Below are 24158 nucleotides of genomic sequence, written 5' to 3'. Positions count from 1 at the left end.
CACTTACGTAGTTTCCACGCTCGTACATGTTGCCGCCTCCGTAGGGTATAGTGAAGACATCCGGGCGTCTCGGTAGCGGGTAGAAGTAAAAGTCATCAACGTTCCTTGTCAGATTGACAGAGTTGCTTTGAACGCGCCAGAAGATATCTATTGAAATTATTAATGGTTTAAGTGCTGTTACTGTGTCGTTAGGCCGAAAATACTTACAATCTGGTTTGATTTTTTGCAAAGAAGAAATTACGCGCAATCGCGTATATATTCATTTCGAAGAAGCTAAGGTGATAGAGCGACCGTCTGACCGATAGTCGTGCGTTCGGAGCACACCGCAGTCGTGTGGTTTATTTAGCCTGCCTTGTTGGCTTCCTGGGCGACTGTTTCGGTAGGTAAATGCTTGCGGTTTACTATGATGTAAGCCGTTATCGTTGGTCAAAATGCGTATTCAGATTGGTTCGATCACAGTTAATTATGCATGTTTATATACCTTTCATTTAGTTTAAAGAAGATGGAATTACCTTTTTTTATTGTTTTGTTTTTAAGAAATCGGGTTATGAAAAGTAGACGAATTAAGGAAGTACAACAGAATTGGAAAGCACGCGTGAAAAACGTAGCATTCACAACTTGACGTTGCCAAGCGTCTCTCAACTCAAATTGGTTTTAAAAAAAAATTGTCAAACCAGAGTTGCAAATATTTCGGGAATTTAGTCTAAATGTTTTGCATTTGCTGGAACTTGGTGGCCCGTTACAAAGCTGAGATGATGGTGGACGTTTATCGGGCATTCAGAGACACACAGGACTGTTTGCCGGGAGTTACCCTGTAAAGCATAGTTTACTCTATTTGTGACAGAAAGCGTGTATGACATATATGTTTATCTTCCAGATTCACTACAATCACTGCTATTTGCTGATGAAATCCTATATCGATTCATTTTCTAGCTACGTCAATTTTACGAAATGACCTGTGATAGCGTCTAAACTCTCAAGCATAAATTTTGCGGCATAACTTAGGATGTATTGTTGGCCGTTGCTTACACTGTAATATTTTTTTTAAACAATATATATTCCCATCGGGCATTCTAATTTCAAATTTTAAAGATTTTTTGGGATGAGATTGTGTTCTTTTATTTGTTGTATAACTATTTGCTTTTTATTAATTCCTATTATTTGAACAAAATCCACACGTGGCCAGTTAGAAAAAAACAGTTTTTTACGATTATTAGGATATCGTATCAAATTTTTTTTTAACTTATAAAAAACAATCCTCTTAAAATATGCTGCCACGTGTTATAATCCGTACGCTTTAAGAAGTGTATTTCAGTGGTGTTTTTATTTTGTCTGTAGCGTATTATTGCACTTATTTCGTATCTTATATCTTTCCCTTATTGAAATATGATCTGCACTTATATATTGAAAGATAGTCTTGTGTTGACTGTACTGCATACCCTACATTTCATAAAACGCATGTCGGCAAACTTTAGTAACCAACTAGACCTTTGGCACCGTTTGTATCTTGCTAAGGCCTATCCTCTAAGCCAGTGCTCCACAACCGGTGTGCCGTAAGACCATGCCAGGTGTGCCGCAACGCTCCCGGAGATGTGTTACTTACGTTTTCAAGGATACTTTTTAATAATGAGAACTAACACGAAGATGGTTAATAATGAAGGCATCTTAATCTCATGTAATATTCCAGGTGTAACTTTATAAAATTTCCTGAATATTCAAATATCTTTAAAACTTTTGTTACCAGCTATCGCCTGAAGTCAAATTTCAAATGAGTGCTTTAACTAGCTTCGCCACCAGGAGTAATGTAGTGACATATTATTGTTTGTTACTATTATTCGAAACTATGTTTTATAACCAAATTTATGACGTGACCCATTGCAGTCCTTGTCGTCACCATGAAATATTGACCGCGTAAAGTAACACGGAAATGTTATTTACCTCCCGTTAACATGCCGTTGCTATACAATTCTATGGCCAAGTGATGTGTACAAATGTTTTTGGCAAAAATCCAATGTAACTGAATTGGACAAATGGCTCAGCTTACTCAACTAACGTAATGTAACAGACAATTGCTATTATTAGGGCCCGCAAAAGTCAATAAAGTTAAAAAATTTTAAGGACCTCGTCTGTCCATGAATCAAAGAATAAAGTTGTTTTCAGCACCTTGGGGACTGTTTCTAAGAAGTTTATAGGTTAAAATAAAGTTAAAATTTACAATAAAGTTAAAATTTTTCAATAAAGTGAAAATATGTCAAATTATGGCTTTTGACAAAGTTTTTGTGTTTCTTGAGAGTAATTTTTGTAAAAATCGTCGTGGAAGCATTGCAAATCAGGAACTGCGACTCAATTAAACCAGATTAACCCACAAGAGCAGGCAAAATACCACAATGCCAACTTGGATCAGCGGTAACTTTTATTGCAAATTGTCCATTGTTTTATTTATTGTTACGTATTTAAATAATTTTTATAAAACGCTTTATTCATAAACGTGGTCTTTTCGAAGATCAACAATTTGAATTTTTCCTACTGACATTCTGTAATTCAAGAATGCCTAAGCAAGCTAAATATATCGCCAAAAAAAAACGATGCACTTTTTTATAATCCATAAAATAACTTGACTTTGCGACAAAATATTACGTTTGGGTCTGAAATCGACAGAATATTAAGTTTGGGTAACTGGCATCAATTCAAGGAAGAACTGTGGCCTCTACAAACAAGCAATTTCGTTAGGTTAAAATAACGTTAAAATTTTATGAAAATGAAGTTAAAATTTTTTTTTTTAGGTTAAAATAAAAATGACCCCAGTTATTATGGACTGTTAGTACTGGGCCATGGACCGGATTACCATAAAAGCAGCTGCTGCCCCGCGCTTGACGAGCAAAACATTTTTTTGTCCAAAAATGTCGAACATAGTTGAAAAGTAATTTTTGGCTATTACAGCTGTTAGATTAATTTACTAGTCCCAACGCCTTGTCCCTTCCTAATTATTGTAAACTTTAAAAGGCAATAGTTTCCGCTTGAGGCATCTGTCTTGATCGAGTGCTGTCACGAAAACAATAACGTGCCCAAATATTTGGAAATACAAATACGCTTTTCAGTCTGTATACTAATGAGTTAACTCTATTAGTTTCGATTTTAGTTTGGTTTCCCAATCGCACAAAAACAATTATGTTTTCCTTGCCATTATTGAAACAAGCATCGGTTCGCACTTTTGAGGCATTGTGACGTAATACGAGCGGTTAGTCGCAAACAACAGCAGCAGGTTTAACGCATAAATCATTCAACCTGAACAAATAACTAAAGGCAAAAGGGAAAAAATATCCTGCGCCTACAGCCGACCTAACAGGAGACGAAATAGGCGTTTTGCGTTTCATTTTAATTTCACGTTACCTTAAAATGCGTAACCACGACAAAGATCACTTCTGGTTGTTCTGGACATGCAGCATATGTATATGTTTTGCTACTAAGGATTCTCTGTATTAAACGGCAAATAACTTTGCAGGCAATTGCCGCTGACCATGATATTCAACATGCTCACTATTTGTTTTTTCATTCCCCCTAATAAAGCCCTCTACGGAGGCAGACTCCTTACTTCTAAGCAAAGTCGAACCTACATACCACTCAACGTCATGTCTAAAAATTTATAAATTCCACGATGTATACTTTTTCTATGAAGCTCCGGAAAAATCGCTCTAAAACATACCAAAACCAAACTAAAATAGAACAGCGGCAAATCAAAATATGTCTGAAAATAAATTTTCGGCTCATATCATTCCAATCTAATCTTTGGAGCTTTGGCAGCTACTTTAACAACCAAAATTTTTTGTTACATATTTATTTCGTACAAAAAGTGCGGGGTGGTACGTTTGGAATTGCATTTTTAACATGCTCTCTTTAATTAACCGTTAAACCTAGTTTCCGTTTTCCCCATAAACATTTTGTTGCATCATTAACTTATATATTTTGCTTCCATAATTCAAATCAAGTGACTCCATGATATTCGGTTCTCGTGTTTACAGCAAAAATCATAAAAGCAAAATGTGACAAAACTAATACAAGGATGGTTAGCGTCGTTAGCGAGGGCATATAAGGACGCGTTGTTGATTGATTTGCTTTCAATTTATATACAGTTCTAATTGTTTCTCTTCGTTTAATTCTGGAAAACAAATAAGCTATTTTAAGGAAATTAAAATAACTTTATTTCTATTTTTAAGGAAATTAGTCGAAACAAACACCACATAAGCTAAGACAAAGATGAAATGACTGGTAATTTATTTTTATTTTCAATTGTTGGTCTTGTTTAGTTGAACCTTAAGATGTTGTTTTGTGGTCGTATTCAACCTATTTATTAGTATGTCTAAATAAATTTTAAATGAGGAAACCATGCTGTAAGTCTGTAGATCACTTTTAAGTCTGGAAGTTACTATGTTAATTGACTTGACTTGATTTAAGTATTTTGGTTAAAATGACGTGACTTGAGTTTTAAGACAAATGAATTGATGTGAATTAAGTCTTTCGGACAAACGGCTTACAATGAAATAATTTATTTTCATTAAACATTTTTTCATAAAATTGAGTTATTTGTAACTTTTACACATAAACAATTTACTTGCTATATGATTCGTTTCTGTTACTTTCCAATTGAGATATTGCTCATACATAGGCGATTTCACCAATTTTAATAGTTTAACTTTGTATTTTTTTGGCAAAGACTTGACTTGGAATTGACTTTGCTTTAATAAAATGCCTTGAGTGGGACTTGGACGAATTGAGGACTTAGACTCAGACTTGCCTGTTGTTTATTCAAAAATACTTTAATTAGACCTAAAGCATTTCAAAATGATTGGTTTACAACACTGAAACTTTGTTTTAAATAGTTACCTCGTTCTTCATCAAAAGAATTTCCATCATTTTAGACATTATGAACTTGATTACTTTTTTGGACACTTCTCCACCATATTTTCTGCAAAGAATAAAGTTTTGGTTTACATTTCAAATATTTAAACAAATTAACGCATTTTGTTTTTTTCTTACAATGCGCGTGGTATCTTTTAAGTTAGTATTGAGTGTAATTAGGGTATACGCTACAAACAATGATGAAAATGTTTTAATAGAATTATTTAAATGCTGTAACGTTTTTATTGGTTTGATTTTATATGTTAAGGTGGACGATTCTCACTTTGACAAAAGAATGTATCCGAGAACACCTTGACCACTTTTGGATTGAACTGACGCTTTGTTTTCGAAATAATTTTTCCATCGATTAGGCGTCGACACAATTAGTTTGGGGCTCGTATTCTGAAAACAAAACAATCGCTTTTTATGTAATAGTTTAAATTAAAATGATTTAAACCAACTTAAAACACCCCATATGAAGTAGGGCAAAATGGGTAACTACTCCAATGTCTGGCATTTTGGCATGATAATTAGATTACAGATCACAATTATTAAAATTATTATGTATCAGACACCAATTTTAAGGATCATAAAGCACAATCAACAGGGCCGAAAATTTTAAAATATGTTTTAGAATGGAATAGGAGAAAATTTTATTAGATGAACCCAAATGGGTCGTAATAAAGGGAAATAAACTTATTTAGAAGATTTAACGAATAACGAAACAACTTTTATCAATTTCGGAAAGTATTTGCGGACTGAATGATTTGTTTTTTTCAAATAAAAAAACTATTGTTTAACTATTGTCCCAGTATTCGTATATACTTACACCAGTGAGAGGCATGAAAAAGTAGACTTCGCAAACTGATGATGGGCTGGCATCATACACTTGGGCGCCACCATATTGCAAGGTAGTGTTGCGCAAAGAAAGCAAACCATCAAAAGTACCAAACTTGCCCCTTCCATCAGCACCGAGATCTGAATTTACCTTTTGAAAACATAGAGCATCGTCAATGTTTGGGCTAAATTTAGAAAGTTGTTTTGGACAAAATCCAATGTTTACTTACCTCTATAGAGTATGTTCCTGGCCCGGAATCAAAATCAATGACAAAAAATGCGGTGAACGGATGTATGGTGAAGGTTTCAAAAATGTATGATGCACCTCTGAAAATTATGTTTTTTTTTTCACATGTTTTAAAGGGCCAGCCGCGGCAGCTTTCAAAAAACCAAAAAAATTACTTACGTGTAACGTTTGTCGTAAACAGCCAGTTGACGTCTCGCATTCCCCACTTTGAAGTAAACCTGGAAATAAGTTTTATCGCGGAACGGTTATTTGTGCTCACTCTGCCTTTATTTGTTGTCAATTTGTCGAAAAATAATAAGGGTTAAGCAGAAATACCAAATATTAAACTGTTTTTTTAAATCCCCTCATCAATTTGAAGCAAATCAAAAAAAACAAAAAACGCTTACAAATCTGAAACAATATTTTATAATAAAATTAATCAAACACATTGTTTCAGTAAGAACACAGAACTTGCCTTATTCCCCCCGTCAAACATATCCCCTCCCCCGTCTAAAATCGAAGTTCGTACACGTCCTGTCGGAAACTTGTACAAGTGGAAACTGAAGAGTTGTGGCATGAGATGGAACCACATCTTTAGAAAGCGCTCGAACAATTCTAAAGCAAAACAAATTAGGAATTCCCTATGTCAAATGTAGTTTAACTATTGCTATACACACTGGGAAAACGATAACTGTGAAATAAACCGAATGACTTGATTTAATCTTATTTCCTTCAAAAAAATCTCAAGATTGGGGTTTCTGATTAACTGTCAATACTAGTCGTTCACCACCCAAATGTTTCGATTTACACAGATAAAATAAATGCATACCTTTAGCGACGCATTTCAAACCGCTCAATGGGCGACTTTGAGTTTCATTAGTGCTGGAAGTTTGCATACAACGGCCGCTGGTGCAACTTCGGCTTCTTGTTTGAATCCCAGAGACGCGACAACTGATAGGACTGGCGGACCAAGATGTCCAAACACTCGGAACTGAATCGGATATAACATTTTACAGAAAAATCAACAGTTATTAAAGCAATGATTTTACTGCGCTAAAGTCAAGTCATTGGCTTGAGTCACTCACTGTCAATTTACCGCACTTCAAAATATTAATAGGTTAGTAATTCGAGTCTCACCTCTTCAAGTTTTTCTACTGGCTTTCTTAAGGTGTTTCAGTAAGCCTGTTTAAAGGCAAGATGGGTATTTTCCATATTTGTAAACGATATTTAAGGCTAACCAAGACAGCAATTGAACGGATTAAATTAGCGCTTCTTAAATATATTTAATTGATAGAGGGCCAAACAAATCATTTTTGATCTATTCCTATACCAGTGTTTGCCAACCTTTTCTACACTAGCGCCCCCTTGGGCTCCATAATATTTCATATCGCCACCTTTATCTTGCCTAACAGCAAAGTGCAATATTAATCGTTGTCTCGCATAATACTGTCTGCACTTTCGTTTCGATGAGCTGTCAGTCATATTTTAGGTTGTCTAACATAACATACTACAGCAATTTACGCGAGCATGTGTACAAATCAAAATAAATTGCTGACCTATAGGCGCTTACCTTAAAAAATTGATTTAGGTAACACAACATAAAATTTACATAGAAAAATAATTGCGGTTTAAACACACTAGTGCAAACTACCGCGCAAATAAAATGGCTGACGATTTAAGAAATTGTTTTATAATGCAATTCATTTCTGTCGTAGCCCAACATAAAGACTAATTCCTAATATACATATACATTATTTCACAGGGTTATGTCATGGCCAAACATTATTCAACTCTCTTCACCGAGATTTTTAATCCAGGGGACAGCAAACTTTTCCTAGTCGCGGGCCAAAACCAAGCTCAGAAAGGTCCTTGCGGGCCACACAAATTGTTAACTAAAAATTCTGTTATAAAATGTTAGAACAGTTGTAAATCAGGCGGGCCACTGATATTTTTTCGCACTAAAAAACGTGTTTAATTACATTTAAGGAGGCAATATAGTTTTGGCGTAAAGCGCAACAAAAAGAGCGTTTGATTGGTTTAAAATTCGAGTCGACACGTGGCCAACCATACTACTAGTGAAAAGTGTAATAAAACTGCTTTGAGGAAACGCGATCAACTTAATAGTTAATCTAGTTGAGTGTTTGTTAACCATTTTAAGTCCGGGCGCACCTGGCGAGCGAAGCAAGCGCGGTTTTTTTGATATACTGGCATTGCTTTTAAATTTCTTGCTAGTTTTTATTACCTTGTCGAAAAAAATGCTAAAAAATATATATGTGCAATAATTTTGAATATGTTTTCCGTTTGTCCGCGACGCACTTCCACGGCAGCCTTCCACGGCACAACGGTAAAGAAATCCAGATCTAACTAAAAGACAGTATCAAAACGTAAACAAACCGGAAGCAGAAGGATCGCACTTTACAAATATTTTGCCGCCCATAAAACGGTGAAACGCAACAACAGCCAATAACCTTACATAAGAAAGTCAATTAGTACGCCTGAAGTTAACAATGGGCGGAAAACTAATCCAAGTTTAACTTAAATGTTACATAATGTGCTGTTTGTTACCATTTTTATGTGATATTTTTATAAACTTTTACGACAAGTACTTTTATGTAATGCGGAAAAAAAAGTGAGAAAAAAGAATCAAAACGGCCCTTGTAACTGGCCAATGCCCAGGGGCGGTGCCACACACGTTGGGAACCTTGCTGTATACCAAAATAACGTTGGTGGTGAATTGTACAGTGTTCGAATTAAAATGAGATTGTATGCTATTCGTGGTGTAATTTACACATTAGCATGGACGCTCAGGTAAACAGCCGGCTATCAAGGAAAAAAAGTAAGAAGCACTGGTTTATAATATCTATTGTAATCAAGTTATTAGCCTACACAAAGCCACGTATATAGCCTAAGCTATTTGTCAAAAACACGACCGACTTTACCTGAGTAATCAGCTCCGACAAGGATATGAATCATGGCAAACATCGCCTGATTAATTTCTCGTTTTGGTATTCTCCTACCGAATTGCCTACAAAGTTCATATATCGTTAGACGTTCTACCATCATTTCTCAATATAAGAAAACTTATTTAGAAAAACAGGTAACAAAAATGCACCTGCTTTGGGTTGATAACTTTGTTTAAATGTTTAATTAGGTACTTTTAAAAAACAGATAAACAAGGAGTAACAATACACTTTGTGTGATTTCATTAAATTTATCCAAAGAGAGAAAGTTAAATTGCGTTTTGTTTAGCCTGTAGATTGTATTTCACGAATACCGTTGCAGCATTTAGTTAGCAGGTTTCCCTACAATCTTATTACATACGTATCCCATTTCTCAACAAAAAATATTTTCTTAGGCAACTGCTTTAGCTTTTTATTATGTGCCTGCTGCGGACGTTTTGGAAACGGTAAACTTTATTTCAAAACGGTAAACTTTATTTTAATTTGAGAAACTTACTTTGAAAGAAGAGTATATCCGAACACAGCCTTGCCGCCTCCCAAACGCACAAAAGCTCGATTTTCCATCTCAAGATTTCGTTTACGTGGCAACAAAGTAAGTTTACGATTTGAGTTCTAAAATAAGGTCGGAGTTTTACAAACCTACAAAACCTCCTCGAAATGTGACGGTACAAAAAATATTCAGAAACTTTCGCAGTTGTGTACATTTTGAAACAAAGAACAATACAAATTGAAAGCACTTGAGTACACCATTTAAACCATTTTGTTTGGCTTTAAGGATGTAAATAATTACAACTTACATTTGATTATTTAATGTTTCATTGGTATAAGCACGGCAAGATTAAAGGTGAGTATTAAATAGCGCTTGTGACCCATAAAGCCTAATGACATGTTCGACTTAGATATTTTCATGATCTCTTTGTCGGCTCTTCGATAGATTTTTACTAGCCATAAGAGAAAGTTTTAGCTTATCTTGTGGGAGTTTTGTTTCACTAGTCATTCAAAGCAAAGGCAATTCCAAGTCGAGTTGTTGATAACATAAAATTAATGCTAAACTATTAAATTTAATAAATTCATACTAGGTTTTGGCAACATATTTGAAAAGTAATTTTTTTAATATTAAAAGTAATTTCTTTAAGTGATTGCCGAAAGTCAAGCCATATGCCCAATGACTTAGGTGGAGTAATTTTTGTCCATTAGCGTGTGGTGTATCCATTCCTTCAGGTCAGTGGTTTCTGACTTTGGGGCTTACGATACCCTATATAAAATTCTTTGCGGCACCTTTGATGTTGTTTCAGAAAGTGATTTACAGCGATGTCAAAGTAATTAAATTAAAACATCACGTGAACTGTACACAATGAAGAAATACATTTTTTAATTTGAGGCAATCCAGTCGGACAAAAAATATTCTGTCAGGAAGCTTCCCAATAGAGTAAAAAATAAAAACCACAAGAATTTATAATGTATGTCATTCAAAAATAATATTAAAATATATATCTAATATAGGCCTACGTATAAAAGACACACAGGCAGCCTTTAGCGTAATAAACAGTACCCCGGTTGGGAACTGCAATGACTTTCGTCAAAACTGTTTATAGGTGAACAGCAGCTATACAGATACGCACCGGTTCTAGAGGCAGGAAGAAGTAAACTTCACAAACTGTTGAAGCCCTGGAGGAAAAAGCTTGTGCGCCTCGATATTTCAGGGTGTAGTTGCGCAGGAAAACTGATCCCTCGAAAGTCTGAAACAAGCCGCCTTGTGCATCTGATGCTAGAGTTGAGACCACCTGTAATTCACAAAAGCTTAAAGCAGGGGTTCCCAACCAGTGGGCCATGGCTCCCTCGGGGGCATTGAGAAAGATAGTTTGACCACATTTTGGGCAAAACTAAGCAATTCGTACCCTAAGACTAATGAAATTGTTATGCCATTGCTGTTGCCTTTTTCATCAACATAACGTTGTGAATGTTGGTTTTCAACATTGTTACTTCTGAAGACAAAGTAGCGCAGTGTCTTTGATATTCAATTTGGCATGCGGTGACTGGCTCTTTCCACCACTTAAGCAGCAATTAGGACATTGTTAAAGCAAAAACAAGCAAAAACATACTATCGAGCAAAAACATGCTATCATGTTTATTGTGACAGCAAAATAATCTAGCAAAGCTAGCAATTGAGGTCAGACACATTTTCCAGATCCTAAAAGATATATATATATATTTCGCCAACTAAGGCATCGTCAGTATATCTGAATAAAAACAAACGCAACTGTATAAGACAGTATAAGAAAGCTAGCTTTACTAGCTGTTATATTGTTCAGTTTGTTGCCCAGCCACCGTTCCACATGTTAGACATTTGTGAGGATAGATGGCTTAACAAAATTAAAGCTAGAATCAATATTCAAAAAATGGTACTGCCCCAAATTAAGTAGTATTTGTCTAGTTCTTATCGTTTCCTTACGCCTCTACTCCATTTGTTTGCCTTGCCGTTTTTGTGCCGTTGTTTTGCGTTGCCGCGTTTCTCTCGACCCGTTCTTATTGTTTCTGTACAGGGGTTATACAACTTGGATGTCATTACTATTTAATAGCTTTTATATTTTAGTTATTTTACTTGTTTTATTTAATCTTTAATATTTCTGACTCTTTCTTATACTGTTGCGTTTTTTTATTCAGATATATTGACGATGCCTTAGTTGGCAAAATATATATATATATCTTTTAAGATCTGGTTAATGTGTCTGACCTGAATTGCTAGCTTTGCTAGATTATTTTGCTGTTACTTATCAGGAATTAAGGTCGACATTTATCTTGCAAGGGTCAAGGTGATTTCCATTTTTAACATATTCAGTGCAACATGTTTATTGTGTGTTGCAATTATATCATTTTATCATTCTAACTACATGTTACTGTATAAACCAGTTTTTGTAATTAAAATGACGCTTCTTAATTTTTTCTAAAGGTTGAAATAAATTGGGGCGCCATTGATTTCTCAAAATTTCCAAAGGGGGCAATGGTGTAAAAAAAGGTTGGGAACCCCTGCTTTAAAGTAATCGATTCGAATTAGGCAATGTTGAAAGTACTTCATGAAAATGGTAAAAATAAATTTACAAATGTGTTTACTCACCTCTATTTGGTACCTTCGGGGACCGGATTCATCTCCAAGAAAAAACATTGCTGTGAATGGATGTACTTTGAAGGTTGCGAATATATACGAAGGACCCCTGAGAATAGCAGTGTTAAAACTTTCACGAAGGCAATCTTGCTTATAAAATCAAAATTTACTGAAGTTGGTAAACTTCGCCAGCCTGCGTTACTTTTTTAGGCAGTCGTATTAAAAAAAATGAAAAAAGAAAAAGAAAAATTTTCAAGTAATAGTAGCAACTATTATTCATATATAAACCAATCATCATTCAGAAACCAGCAGATTTTACCTAAAACAAAAACGATTTTAAAAATTAACTTTAACAAGTCGGTTACAAGCAACACATGGTTGCAAAAATAGATTGCCTACGATGAGATTTTAATTCCTGAGTTTGACCTGTTTACGGCTGTTACTTTACCGATTGAACTTGTTTTAAGTTAAGATGGGTTAGAGCCGAGAAACAATCAGGAAACCTGCCTGCTGTAAGCATAGTGCGACAGTTACATTTTATGAGCTGAAATCTCACCGCAGACTAGCTTTTCTGGCGACCATTTTTTGCTTCTTTATAAATCCTTAACAGGTAAACCTGGCGTTTATTCTAAAATAGTGTTTTTTTTTACCAAGAACCGACATTGTCAACTATCTACAAAAAAGGTGACTTTTAGATATTCCCACCCACCTGTAAGTTTTGTTGTATACTGCAAGTTGTCGGGCCTCGGCACCAATTTTAAAGTAGACCTGGAATGCAGTAGTGCAATGTTTAGTTGAAAGCTCACTTATAAGTCAGTATCCGTTTTGAAAGTTTGAGTTTATTTCAGTAATTTTATTTACATTGAGGCAACTTAAGCGCATTTATATGTGGTGATGATTAAATGCGCACTTGCCAATTCGGGATGTCAAAATGGCCTGATTTCGCTTGAGTCAGTTTTCTTTCAATTATGTAATACGTCCAGTTGACTGCGATATATAGTTTTGCAAAAGCGCAGCATTCATTTACTTGTGTTGCAATACGACGCATTGTGTTACGTGCGACTTCGTTTTATCAGTACATAGATAGAACACGGGATAGAAGATAGAACACGGGTGGCATCTTAAACTATAGCTTTTGAAAAGCTTGTTTGCTATTTTAAAAAGATTTTGTTTATCTTTTAATTAATTTGTGAGTTTGAAAATTTAGGTTATTTCGTAGTGATTGGCTCATCAACAGTGCTTTTTGTTTTTTTATAAATTTTATTTCGAATGACAAGCTATATCCACGATTTCCAGTCAATGTTGAAATTTTCATTAAATATTTACTTCGTGCGAATGCACTGTTTACAAACTCTACATGATTATTCTGTACCGGTACTCGTTACGAAAAGTACGAAACGCATTTTTCCTGTTTTGTTGTTGAGTTTGGGCCACACGAGTTTTTCTTTTTCTTTTGTAAACCCAAAAATCTGCAAAGACTAAGCTAACTTAGCTGAACCCACCTCGTTCCCTGTATGGTACATGTGACCATCTTGCTCTGTCATTACGGTTCCCTCACGTGCGATGGGCAACGGGAAGTGGTAATAGTTTGCGACGTCCCTTGTGAGATTACACGCATTGAATCGAACGCGCTCAAGGATTTCTTTAAACATATGTTTACATTATCAACTTTAAACCCATTGAATATGGTAATTTTTCAAATCTGCTTTTGTGAAAAAAATGAATTCTGCGAATCATGTCTACGTTTCGAATGATAATCCGAAAATAAAAAAATACCGGCTTTTTAAATTCTTACAAGGTTAAAGTAATGCTATGAATAGCGAACTGATATATCGGTTTGTTCGCAATGGAACTATGTGACCTAGCTTTTTAAGTGTTTGTTTATCGTTGGTCAAAATTGAGGAACACAACATCGCGAATGCCAAAACACATGCTTCAGCAACTGAATAAATCGTCTTCAATATACAAAATTGCTCGTTGGTTTCGTTTCTTCAGCACAAAGCAAACAAGAAAAACAAACTAACAGAGAAATATTATTTTTTTTGAAGATTTTTGTTTTTAACTAAAATCGCTATCCTTTATCGATTGTATAACTGATGCTGTATGAAGGCTCAACCCTTATCATGACATCGGTATTTCGCAAATCGTGTTTCAGCGATACATTTACTAAAATGTTTGTCGCTCTTGCTTTAGATTTTACACCAAAGTACGTGTTTATCGAACGATTCAAAAGGCACAATTTTATGTGTAATGTTGGTACCTCTGTATGAAGCATGTTCAGGGCCGGATTAACCAATAGGCTAAAAAGGCTATAGCCTTAGGCCCTGGAAAACAAATCGTTTTATTTATGCTGCAAACCAGTTAAGAAGTATCTATGTTCTGTGTTATTACTTTTAAGGGGAACACACAAAAAAGCTCAAAAGCAGCAATAACAAATACAGCAAAATCTGTAAACCTATAGTATTAAGACCACAAATAAAACCGCAGATTACTGATTACTGTCCAGTACAGAAAAAGATCAAATTTGTCTGAATTAGACCTAAATCTGTCAAAATAAGTACATCGTGTTATTGACTAAATGGTTAAAATAACGCCTGAAACTGTAGGAAGAGGGTATGGGTCGATCGGCGCTGTGCGTTAGGTCTGGCATGGGCCGTTTTAGTGTCGACGTTCGGACGCCCTAGTCTGACCGGCGCCATTAGGGCGCCGCTGTTTTTGCATTAGATTTTTTACCCTGTTTGGGGTTATTGGTGGGTAATGGGAGGGGCTAGAAAATGGATAGAGGGTAAAATATTACGGAAGTTAGTGATGTACTTAGAAGTGAAATTTAAGGTTAGGTAAAGTGTTGTTTAGCCTGATTCTGGCCATTTAGGTCTTATTTCTGACGGGTTATCTTATTTAGGCATTTGTCAGCTAATTTCATGACGATAATTTTCGCCTAATTTTTAAGTTTCCGTCAAACGCCGTAGTGAGCAACTAACTTGTAATGTATGGTGCAGAAATTTGCCAATTTCCTTAAAGAGTTTGCAAACTGAACATTCCATCGTGAAACGCGCAACGCAAGGTATGCTACGAGGTTACTTAAGGTCAACTTTTAGGCCAATATTCAGCTAGCACAGAGTATTATGCACAGCGTATTTGACAGGTAATAGCAACGCTTTATTAAAATAAAAATCTAGGAATAATCAAGGTGCATTTATTAAACTTTTCTCTTCGTACATTTTGGGTTAAATTCTGTGGTATGTTGAAGGGTAAATTAAATTTCACGTTACTACCTCTAAATTCTATTTTACGACGCAAATAAAACCTGCGAATGAAAAAACGTCAAAAGTGACCCACTGGTCCAATTTCTCACAGACACTATGAGTGTATGACACTTAATTACATTTATTACACGTTTATATTATGTTTGTGTTATTTTGCAGTAAATAATTTCAATTTTTTTGTGTGTATATTTTTTGCAAAATTGGTCCCTTTCATGGTAAATAGCTTTAGGCGTACAGTACCCTTAATCCGGCCCTGAGCAGTTAGCATGTTGGAAAAAAGAGCCAAGCAATTGAACGAGAAGTCAAGTGATTTTACCTGATTTATCACCACTCAAAATAATATTCATCATTGTAAGCATTGTGGCCTTGATTTCGTCTTGTGGAAATTTTATGCCGACGGGTCTGCAAAATTTGTTCATGATTATAAAAAAAGAGGATAAATATGGTTCATGTCTGTTCGAGGATAAATATGGTTCATGTCAGTCGGCTACCCTATTTGTTGGGGCAACTGTTCAGCGTTTACGTGGTTCGTTATGACATCAATGTGACACTCATGAACTTAGTAAACAATATCGTCGAACTTAGTAAACAATATCGTCGAACTTAGTAAACAATATCGTCGAACTTGGTAAACAATATTTTCAGGTATTGTGTGGTATTTTACAACATCTTTTAACGCTACATTGCAAATGTAAATACGTTTAAACAAAGTCCATTCTCGCGCGACCTGTTAAGCGCCCGGCGAGGGTTATAACAGCGTTAACACATCTAATTTCCCAAAGGTAAATCGCGCTTTACACAATCCTGGAAGTTATACTGTACATTACATTACTTCCAATCTACTATACTGTACCACACTCTTATGTTTTTTTAAAGTTTATTCGATGACCCGTTTGGTTGGCCGTAAAATATTCAATTTAATAATACAGTTTTATAATATATTCTAAATTAGACAGAACTTAGCAGAACAATAACGCCAGAACTCATACTTATCTGTATAACTGTCAATAACGTTAAAAGTAATATTACATAAAACGTTATGGGTATACATGGGCAACTTAAAGATTAAGCAAAATACTTAAAATCTCACTTTGACAGAAGAATGTATCCAAGCACAGCAGCGCCACCTTGTGGCTCAACAAATGCTTCATTTTCCACATTCCACGTCCGTAAAATTGAATTTGATGACAAAATAAGTTCGAGAGTCGAATTCTGTTCAATAAATAAGAGTTGGTGGTTTTGGTGTTGTAACATGGTTGCAAGCCCTATTTCCGTGTATAAACAGTGTGACTTAAAAATTGCCTGAACCTCATCCTTAATTTAGGCTACCCTTGCGGCCATATGCGCTAAGTCATATGCTTTTTATCTTCAAAGTTAAAAAGAAAAAGCGGTTTCAATAAGCACGTCAATGTAGATAAAATAAAATCCTAAGAAAGAGTCAAACAATTCTAAAAAAAGGATCTAAACTTATTATGTTTTCGTACGTACAAAGCTTATCTTCTATTAAAGCCAGGTCAAATTTTACTATGATTAAGTTCTATTTAAACATTGTCAAATGTTAAGGCTTAATAAATCTGGAGCCCAAAATTATAGTGATTTTTTTTAATTTTTTAAATTTTTCGTGATTGGGGGTCGATCGTTTAGACCCAAATAGCAGCCAATTACACTCGGCTAATAATTGTCTCATTTTTGCATATATTTTAAGAGTCTTATATCATACTGTCAAAGCAAAATACACCCAAAAATAACGAGGTAAGTATTGTCTCACAAAAACAGTTGTTCCAATGCAATGATGGTTTTATTGTGCCCAAGGATTTTAATTAGTTGGAAAGTCTCACCCTGCAAAGAGCACATCCTTGAACTTCAATAGGCTCATATATACTTACTGGAGTCAGCGGCAATGAAAAGAAAACTCTGCAAAGTGTTCCATGTCTTGAGGAAAAAATTTGCAGGCCTCCATATTCCATCGTATAGTTTCGCCAAACAATGGATCCCCGGAAAGACGCGATGTCACTGGTTCCGTCAGTGGCAAAACCAGACAGTACCTTTAAAAAGTAGAATTTTGCTGTCTTTAAATCTGAACAAAACATATTGCACAGGGGTAAATTAAAGGTGCAAAACTAACTCATATTTATCACGTTAATACATCGTACAGACCGTGATTGTGTAATTGTTAGGAATGGGACTGTCATCGATCAGAAATATTGCAGTGAAAGGATGTGTAGCGAAGGTTGTAAAGGAGTACGACGGACCACTAAAAAGCCATAATATCAGATGTTGCTTAATTATGCATTACGTTTAAGTTAATCGAGACGATTTGTCAATTTACAATACGCTTTATAACTCACGTGTATTTCCTGTTGTAAAAAGCCTTTTCATCACGCTCATTTCCAACTTTAAATATCACCTGAAACAATAAATTAATCAATGCGGTATTGGTTTCGACCAGTTTTAAACAAGCCATTCCTTGACAATTGTGGTATTGACGTTTTTACAAAAGAGAAAGTTCTAGTTATGTCTTTGACTGTGATTGTTAACTAGCGAGGTGCGATCAAATTGTAGGAAGGTGAGCAAGTCCATTTGCAAAGAACAAACAGTGAAATTTTACGTCGCTTATTCATAAAGACTAGATAAAAAAAGTCGAAAAGAAAAGTTAAGTCAGTTGGTGATGATACGTTGAGCAACCACTAGTCTTTTTCTGTTTTATTGCTTATATCATATACAAATGTAAAATAACACATTTCATGAACATCCCTGTTAAAGGATTTCCTTATAAATATTATATTTATGGCTACAACCTAAACCATAGTATTAGGCCGACTTGTTTCAATTATACAATATACTCATCGATAGTTACACTTATTAAATACTATCTCCGAAAAAAACACCGACTTGCAAACGTTAACGTTATATAATGCAGTTATAGAAGCCATCTAATTTCGTTGTTGTGCTGCTGCTATGACGTAAATGCTTTGTCAGAACTTACGAAGTTTCGCCACTTGTTTTCGGTTGCAGAATGATCGTTAAAAGAGGTTAAATCCAAAGGAGGTCTTAATAGGTAGCGGTAAAAGTCTTGAACGAGCCTTGGGAGGTAATGAGAATCAGATCGAAATCGATCAAAGATTTCTGCAAAAAAGTAGTTCCCATCTATAAAATACCGGATGCCTTCGACAAGGCTTACCGAAATTAGTCAGCCTAATCAGGATTATAGTGGAGACCAGGCTATAAAAACAACTAGCCTTAATTGGGCGCTAGTTTTTGTCAACCCTGCTTGCACTTTGATCCCGATGAGGCTGATTGATTTTGATAAGCCTATACCAAGGCATCCGCTGAACCACATACATGACGTGGGTGAGTTTATCGTCAGCTAGTAAGACTGCATAAGGCCATGTTCAAAGAATACACATTGCGTGCAAAATGGTAATTAAGAGCAGTAAGTAGATAAAATGTGCCAGTTCTGCCATTGAGTTTAATTGAAAATTATTTTCCTGAAAAGTGACAGAGATCAAGAGAAAATAATACCCGACAGAGCATTCGCGATTTAAAACGGTGTCTGGATGTCTGTAACTCGGTCCCAAGTAAACATATGGTGCCAAGCAGTGTTGTAAACAAGTCATTTTGAAATGACTTAAGTCCCAGTCAAGTCATTCGTAAACTAATTTAAGTCCAAGTCAAGTCTTTTTGAATAAATAGCAAGTCAAGTCCCAGTCCAAGTCATAGGTTGCCCAAGTCAAGTCCCAGTCAAGTCATAGTTATAGCAACTTCAAATCCAGCCCTTAAACAAAATAAAACTTTAATTTATGAAAACCAGCAAACTCTTCCGATTATGAGCAACTCAAGCAAAAAAATAACACAAAAGCAACATAACACAAGCAAATTCTTTTAACTGCAAAGATTGGGATAAATACCGCAATTTTATAAATAATTGCCTAATTAAAACAATTTATTTTAACCCAAGTCATTTTTCCAAATGATTTAAGTCAAGTCAAATCATTTGCCCAAAATACTTAAGGCAAGTCATTGAAAAACAGTGACTTAAGTCATTACAACACTGGTACCAATCAAACTTATTTAAATACGGCTTCATGCATCCGTAAATTGTACTTGAAAAATTATATAATTCTGAAAACAAATTTGAAAAAACAAATAAAAATAGCAAAATGTGGCTATTTCTAATTCTAATCTAATTTTTATTGGCTTTTGTGTTCTAATTCTAGTTCCAATCTAATTCGGTTTTACCCAAAAACGTTACTTTGTCCTACGACATTTTTATTGTCTTAGTCGGAATAAAGAATTTAGATTAATATTTTTGACTCGGGATTACCTCTGGATACATTTTGCAATCTAAACACATATAGGTTAGGTAAAAAAAAAACAATATGGAACAGCAATATTTGCCTTTCACATTCTTATAAGAAGGAATTGCCATTTAAAATAAATTGATTGTGTATAAATTAAATGTAATTCTAGTTCAAATGCCAATTTATTTTATGGTTTTCAAGAAAATTGTAATGTTATTGTAAAAGCTAAAAAAAAATGTAGTTGTCCAAGTTTTTCTTCATGCCAAGCGCAGCAAAAATTCACTTTTCGGTGACGATAACCCGGCAGCAATAGAAGTTTTTGGTAGCACAAATGTGAAAAAAAATTGCATAGCACAACAAACTATCGAAGTCATAAATAAATGAAACCAAAAACAAACAGATTACAAAATTACCATACTGTAAAATTATACGCTATTCAAACCTGCCACCCAGAGAGTAATGTTGCAGGGACGAGTTTTCGTTTCTACTCTGTTTTCTGTTGGGCAGGTACCGCTGAAACAACTTCGGATACTTTTTTGCGATGGCTCATGGCAGCTACCCGGACAAGATGACCAGGGGCTCCAGTGGCTCCAACCTAAAGTCGAATTTGTTTATTTACACGCATTGAACGCGCTTTATAATTGTGTATTTTATATAGCGATTGGCTGCATTTAGCGTTTTGAACAGACCCGCTTATCTACAGTGCAGCATATAGGTAAATCAATAGTGGTGTTATATAGCCATCGTTATTAAATCGCACTTATTTACAGCCAACTAAATCATGCAACTAATATTTGCGTAAAAATAGCAGTCGTTTGAAAATCGGAGATAGCTCTGTCTAATAACCATCCTACTTGTTCACGTTTAACCAAATCACGCAAATAATCATGAGTAAATATTGTAGTTCTGACAAAAACGGGAGAACGTCTTTGTTATCACGCAAATTAAATATTGTTTGGGCTCCCATTCCAAACTCAGTTGATTTTCTCATGCAAAAACGAACTCCATTTCTGTCCGAGAAAATGAGATCGGAACTGACTTCAGATATCAAGTGGTAGTATGGGTTCTCGCTTGATATGAAAGTGGTATTGGCGCGGATCACTCTAAAGTTATGCGTTTCGGAAATAATCCCCAGAATAAATTAACTTTGCAATTTTCAATTTTAACGATTGTGCTGCTTTGTTCAGATTTATTACGTCAATTGCTGTCGCAATGAAAGGCCGTGATTTTGTCCCAAATCGGTAGTAAAAAGAAATTGTACATATAAGACATTCCGAATGCTAGATGTCATGAGACAAAAACCTCCAGATTTTGTCATATGATGGAACACAAACATTTGTTGCCTAATTCCTAATGCAAAGATTGAACGACGCTCGTAAAGGAATTTGGCCTCGGGCGAATAAAAGTTATTTGTCGTCTTGACGTGTATCTGACCTTTTCTGAGTAGGCCTAATCTTTTTAAGTCTGAAATGCTGGCTGCTATATGTGGCATGTCTTGTTCAAGCTCTATTCATTTGTTTTGTTTGCCTTTCACGTTTCAGTAAAACCAGCATAATTTTTTGTATACAATTTACGAATAACTTGCCGGAGAACGTTAAACCAAAAAACTTGTTTTGGGAAATTTTTATTGGAATATTAAACCTATTTTTTCGAACATACACACGGGCAAGTTGGAAATTATATGGTTTAAATTTATCTTAGTTTTGCGTAACGTGCTCAAACAAGTATTTATAAAAAAGCGTAATAATCTCGAACGTAAATCATACTTATAAATGTGCCTCGCGTTATATTAATTTAATAACGATGACCTTGTATGCACTTCAAAAAAACAACAAAAGTATTGTCTGGGTAATAGTTCTACATAAAAAAACGTACCTTTGTTCGATGTTCCATCAGTTACAGCAACACATAGCAGCAGAAAGAGCAAAAGAAATGAATCCTTTCCCAACATTGTGCCTCAAGTAAATGACTTAGGCAGAATACGTTCGTTGATATATCATATCGCCAGACGTATTTTCCATGGCGAAACAGTCCTTAGGCGTTTTCAACTATAGCGTGTAGGATTTACTTGGCAAAAGACAAAGTAGATTTTAATTTTAATGTGGCCGCTCTTATAGCTTTACCAATTCATGCCATATTATTTTAGTTTGAATTTTGAAGCGATTTGCACTTTTTGCTGAAATCACCCGAACTTCAGATTGGCAAAAATTATCGGCATGAGTACAAAACATCCATTAAGTAGGTTGAAAACCATTTTTCCTAAAATAAAAATTGTACTTAGAAATTAACTGTAGTAACATAAAAAACATACAACTTATGTAAGCAATTTTTTTCTCCAAATACGTGTAATTTGGGGCTAGATCAAAATTAGTCTATGTCAACCGCAAACCACGTATAAACATCACCTCAACTGACTAAAATCTACCAAAGTGTATTATTGAAAAGGGGCTCTGCGATACGCTGTTATTTTAGATTTGTGTTACAGTTTTTGTGCTTGAAGTTGCCAAAATTGTGCTTCGTGCACAAAATCATAGAATTGCAGACGTTTCGGGAATTTAGTCTTAATAAATGTAAAGTGTTTATGTTAAAGGTTATGTCTAATAATTGTAAAAATCATTTACAGTTGTACAAAACATAGGCAGCCGTTGATATTACTCATCTTGTTACTACAAGCACTCATTCTGCTCTACATTACAATACCGGGTATAGTTTATTCTATTAAAGACCTTTTTTACATGAAAGGTTTTCTGACATGAAAGATTTTCGACTTTGCTTTAAAGTTTTATTGGCATATTTTATTGTTTAATGCGGTCAACATTATTATCTTGTCCCTGAATTTATACTTATCACGGAAAGGCCAAAATGCTGCGAAAATGCTTATGTTCAACCCCACATATTATTCATTTGGTGCTTGTGATTGCCGTAGGTGTTTTAGGGCTCGCTTATACATTCTTCCAGAAATTGTCTTTTTTTTATTATTCTAGGGTGATATGGTAAGGGTCAAACATGTTCTGGCAAACTAATTTATGTTAAGGCCGCTGGAAAAGCTACCTTTTTAGCATTGTTTTTTTTTTCTCTAGTCAACTGCATTAAAAACAAACTTTAAGCGAATTCGTTTAGCTTTACAAATTTAAAACAAAATTTAAAGTTTTGATACTCTTTAACTCTTTATAGCAAGAGATTGGGCGTTGCTCAATTTGAATGGCCGGTTCTTCTTTTCAACTGACCTTTGCATTCGGGAAATGATATAAACGATCGCGGGTCCGAAACGTATTGTTATGTATCTTGTCATTCCGCATTCAGTATTGGGTTATTACCTTGACGATTGGCAGAATTTCGTTTCCTACCAAATTTATAATCTTCCAATTCGCATCTTTTTCTAGTGTTTTGTTTTTTGCTCGGTAAAGTTGTCAGATATATTTTTGCCTTGAACAACATGCCAATCTCGCGCTGATAATCTCCGTTCGTGACTCACTGCGATGTATAGTTGCTTCACGCTGATTTTAATCTGTTCACCGGTAAAAGGCCGTGCCGAACCGCTAATCTTAATCTGTATACGAACAGCCAGGTTTTGCGATTTTTCCATTTTAAATCGGCTTTCGCGATTTCCAAGTCATGTATTTATTAATGGAATATTTTGTGGTGGTTTCTGGGCGACGCCTTTTTGCAGATATTGTGCGTGGTGACAAAATGATCCCTGTATTGGGTATATTTAGGAGCGCTTGGACAGTTAGATTTCAGTAGATATTTTGAAGCGGGCTTTGTGGTTTAAACGCACAGAATGTTAGTTGTCTTATGCTAAGTTTTGCTATTGTCCGTAAGTAATTCTGTGTATAATAATAATCATTTGTGGTGTGTTTATAACTTTCAACACTCTCATCTAATAAATTTGTTTATTGGTTAATTGTGGTCTGTAGTATAAGCTCTTACTATCAAGTTAACTTAATACCCGATTCAAGGACTCACTAGCTCACTAGCGGCTTTAACTGTAGGGGACTCACTAGCGGCTAGGGACTTGATGTTTTCTAAAATTACTATAGAAAGCCGTAACAGTTGTTTTATTAGCATTTGTGGAGTTCGTGTTTTCTCGTATCACATAAAATCAATGAAATGCGAAAAAGAATAAAGTCTTTTACAACATCCACCGTGGTAAGCTTTGATAGGAAATCAAATGCTGCAAATTTAAATTATGTTTCCATTTTCTTTTAGTCAACATGTTTGTTCCTCATTCCTGTAAAAAACACATTGTTAGAGCGAAAGTCCTTCAAATTTGACCGAACAACAACAATTGAAACATTTGTCAGACTACCATGGAAACATGCTTAAATATGTTTATCATGAATTCTAACAACAATTAGCAACTTTTTGCTTTGTAAATTTTTATATGACCAATAAAGAATTACTTAACCATTAGCAATATAACGTGTAATTTTAGCAACTACACCATACCTATTAACCAACCAAAATAAATTGCAGCATCGTTGACATTGTGGCCTCTATTTCTTCTTTCGAAACTTTGGTATGGTCAATTCTGCAAAGGTCGTCAAAAAACATGAATTGCTTAATCAA

The 24158-nt window shown here is 35.1% G+C and overlaps 3 protein-coding genes across 3 annotated transcripts in view; all 3 read right to left on the bottom strand.

The window, feature by feature from the left end:
* Positions 1–3621: 3621 nt before the first annotated feature.
* LOC146136020 (uncharacterized) lies at positions 3622–6179 on the bottom strand. The gene is made up of 6 exons (XM_083396129.1): positions 6140–6179; positions 5964–6058; positions 5726–5884; positions 5180–5298; positions 4882–4963; positions 3622–4156 (listed from the first exon to the last, which is right to left on the bottom strand). Exons 1-6 carry the CDS (start codon positions 6177–6179, stop codon positions 4151–4153), a joined length of 501 nt encoding a protein of 166 aa, XP_083252255.1. The 3' UTR covers positions 3622–4150.
* Positions 5962–21556, bottom strand: LOC146136019 (uncharacterized). The gene is made up of 17 exons (XM_083395816.1): positions 21465–21556; positions 20032–20184; positions 18275–18414; positions 17637–17695; positions 17446–17542; positions 17175–17333; positions 16379–16500; positions 15605–15690; positions 13525–13664; positions 12732–12790; positions 12035–12131; positions 10542–10703; positions 9416–9531; positions 8899–8984; positions 6789–6950; positions 6140–6574; positions 5962–6060 (listed from the first exon to the last, which is right to left on the bottom strand). The coding sequence occupies exons 1-16, from the start codon at positions 21538–21540 to the stop codon at positions 6399–6401; spliced, it is 1890 nt and encodes a 629-aa protein (XP_083251942.1). The 5' UTR covers positions 21541–21556; the 3' UTR covers positions 5962–6060; positions 6140–6398.
* Positions 21557–23638: 2082 nt separating this feature from the next.
* Positions 23639–24158, bottom strand: part of LOC146136018 (uncharacterized) — a 32726-nt gene continuing 32206 nt past the window's right edge. The window contains exons 42-43 of the mRNA XM_083395067.1: positions 24039–24120; positions 23639–23820 (exon numbers count right to left, since the gene is read on the bottom strand). Coding sequence (XP_083251193.1) covers positions 24042–24120 — 79 coding nt within the window. The 3' untranslated portion in view covers positions 23639–23820; positions 24039–24041. The remainder of the gene's footprint in view (positions 23821–24038; positions 24121–24158) is intronic.

Source organism: Ascidiella aspersa, chromosome 8, assembly GCF_963924565.1.
Source record: "Ascidiella aspersa chromosome 8, kaAscAspe10.2, whole genome shotgun sequence".
Lineage (NCBI taxonomy): Eukaryota > Metazoa > Chordata > Ascidiacea > Phlebobranchia > Ascidiidae > Ascidiella > Ascidiella aspersa.
This window is presented reverse-complemented; position numbering and strand designations above follow the sequence as displayed.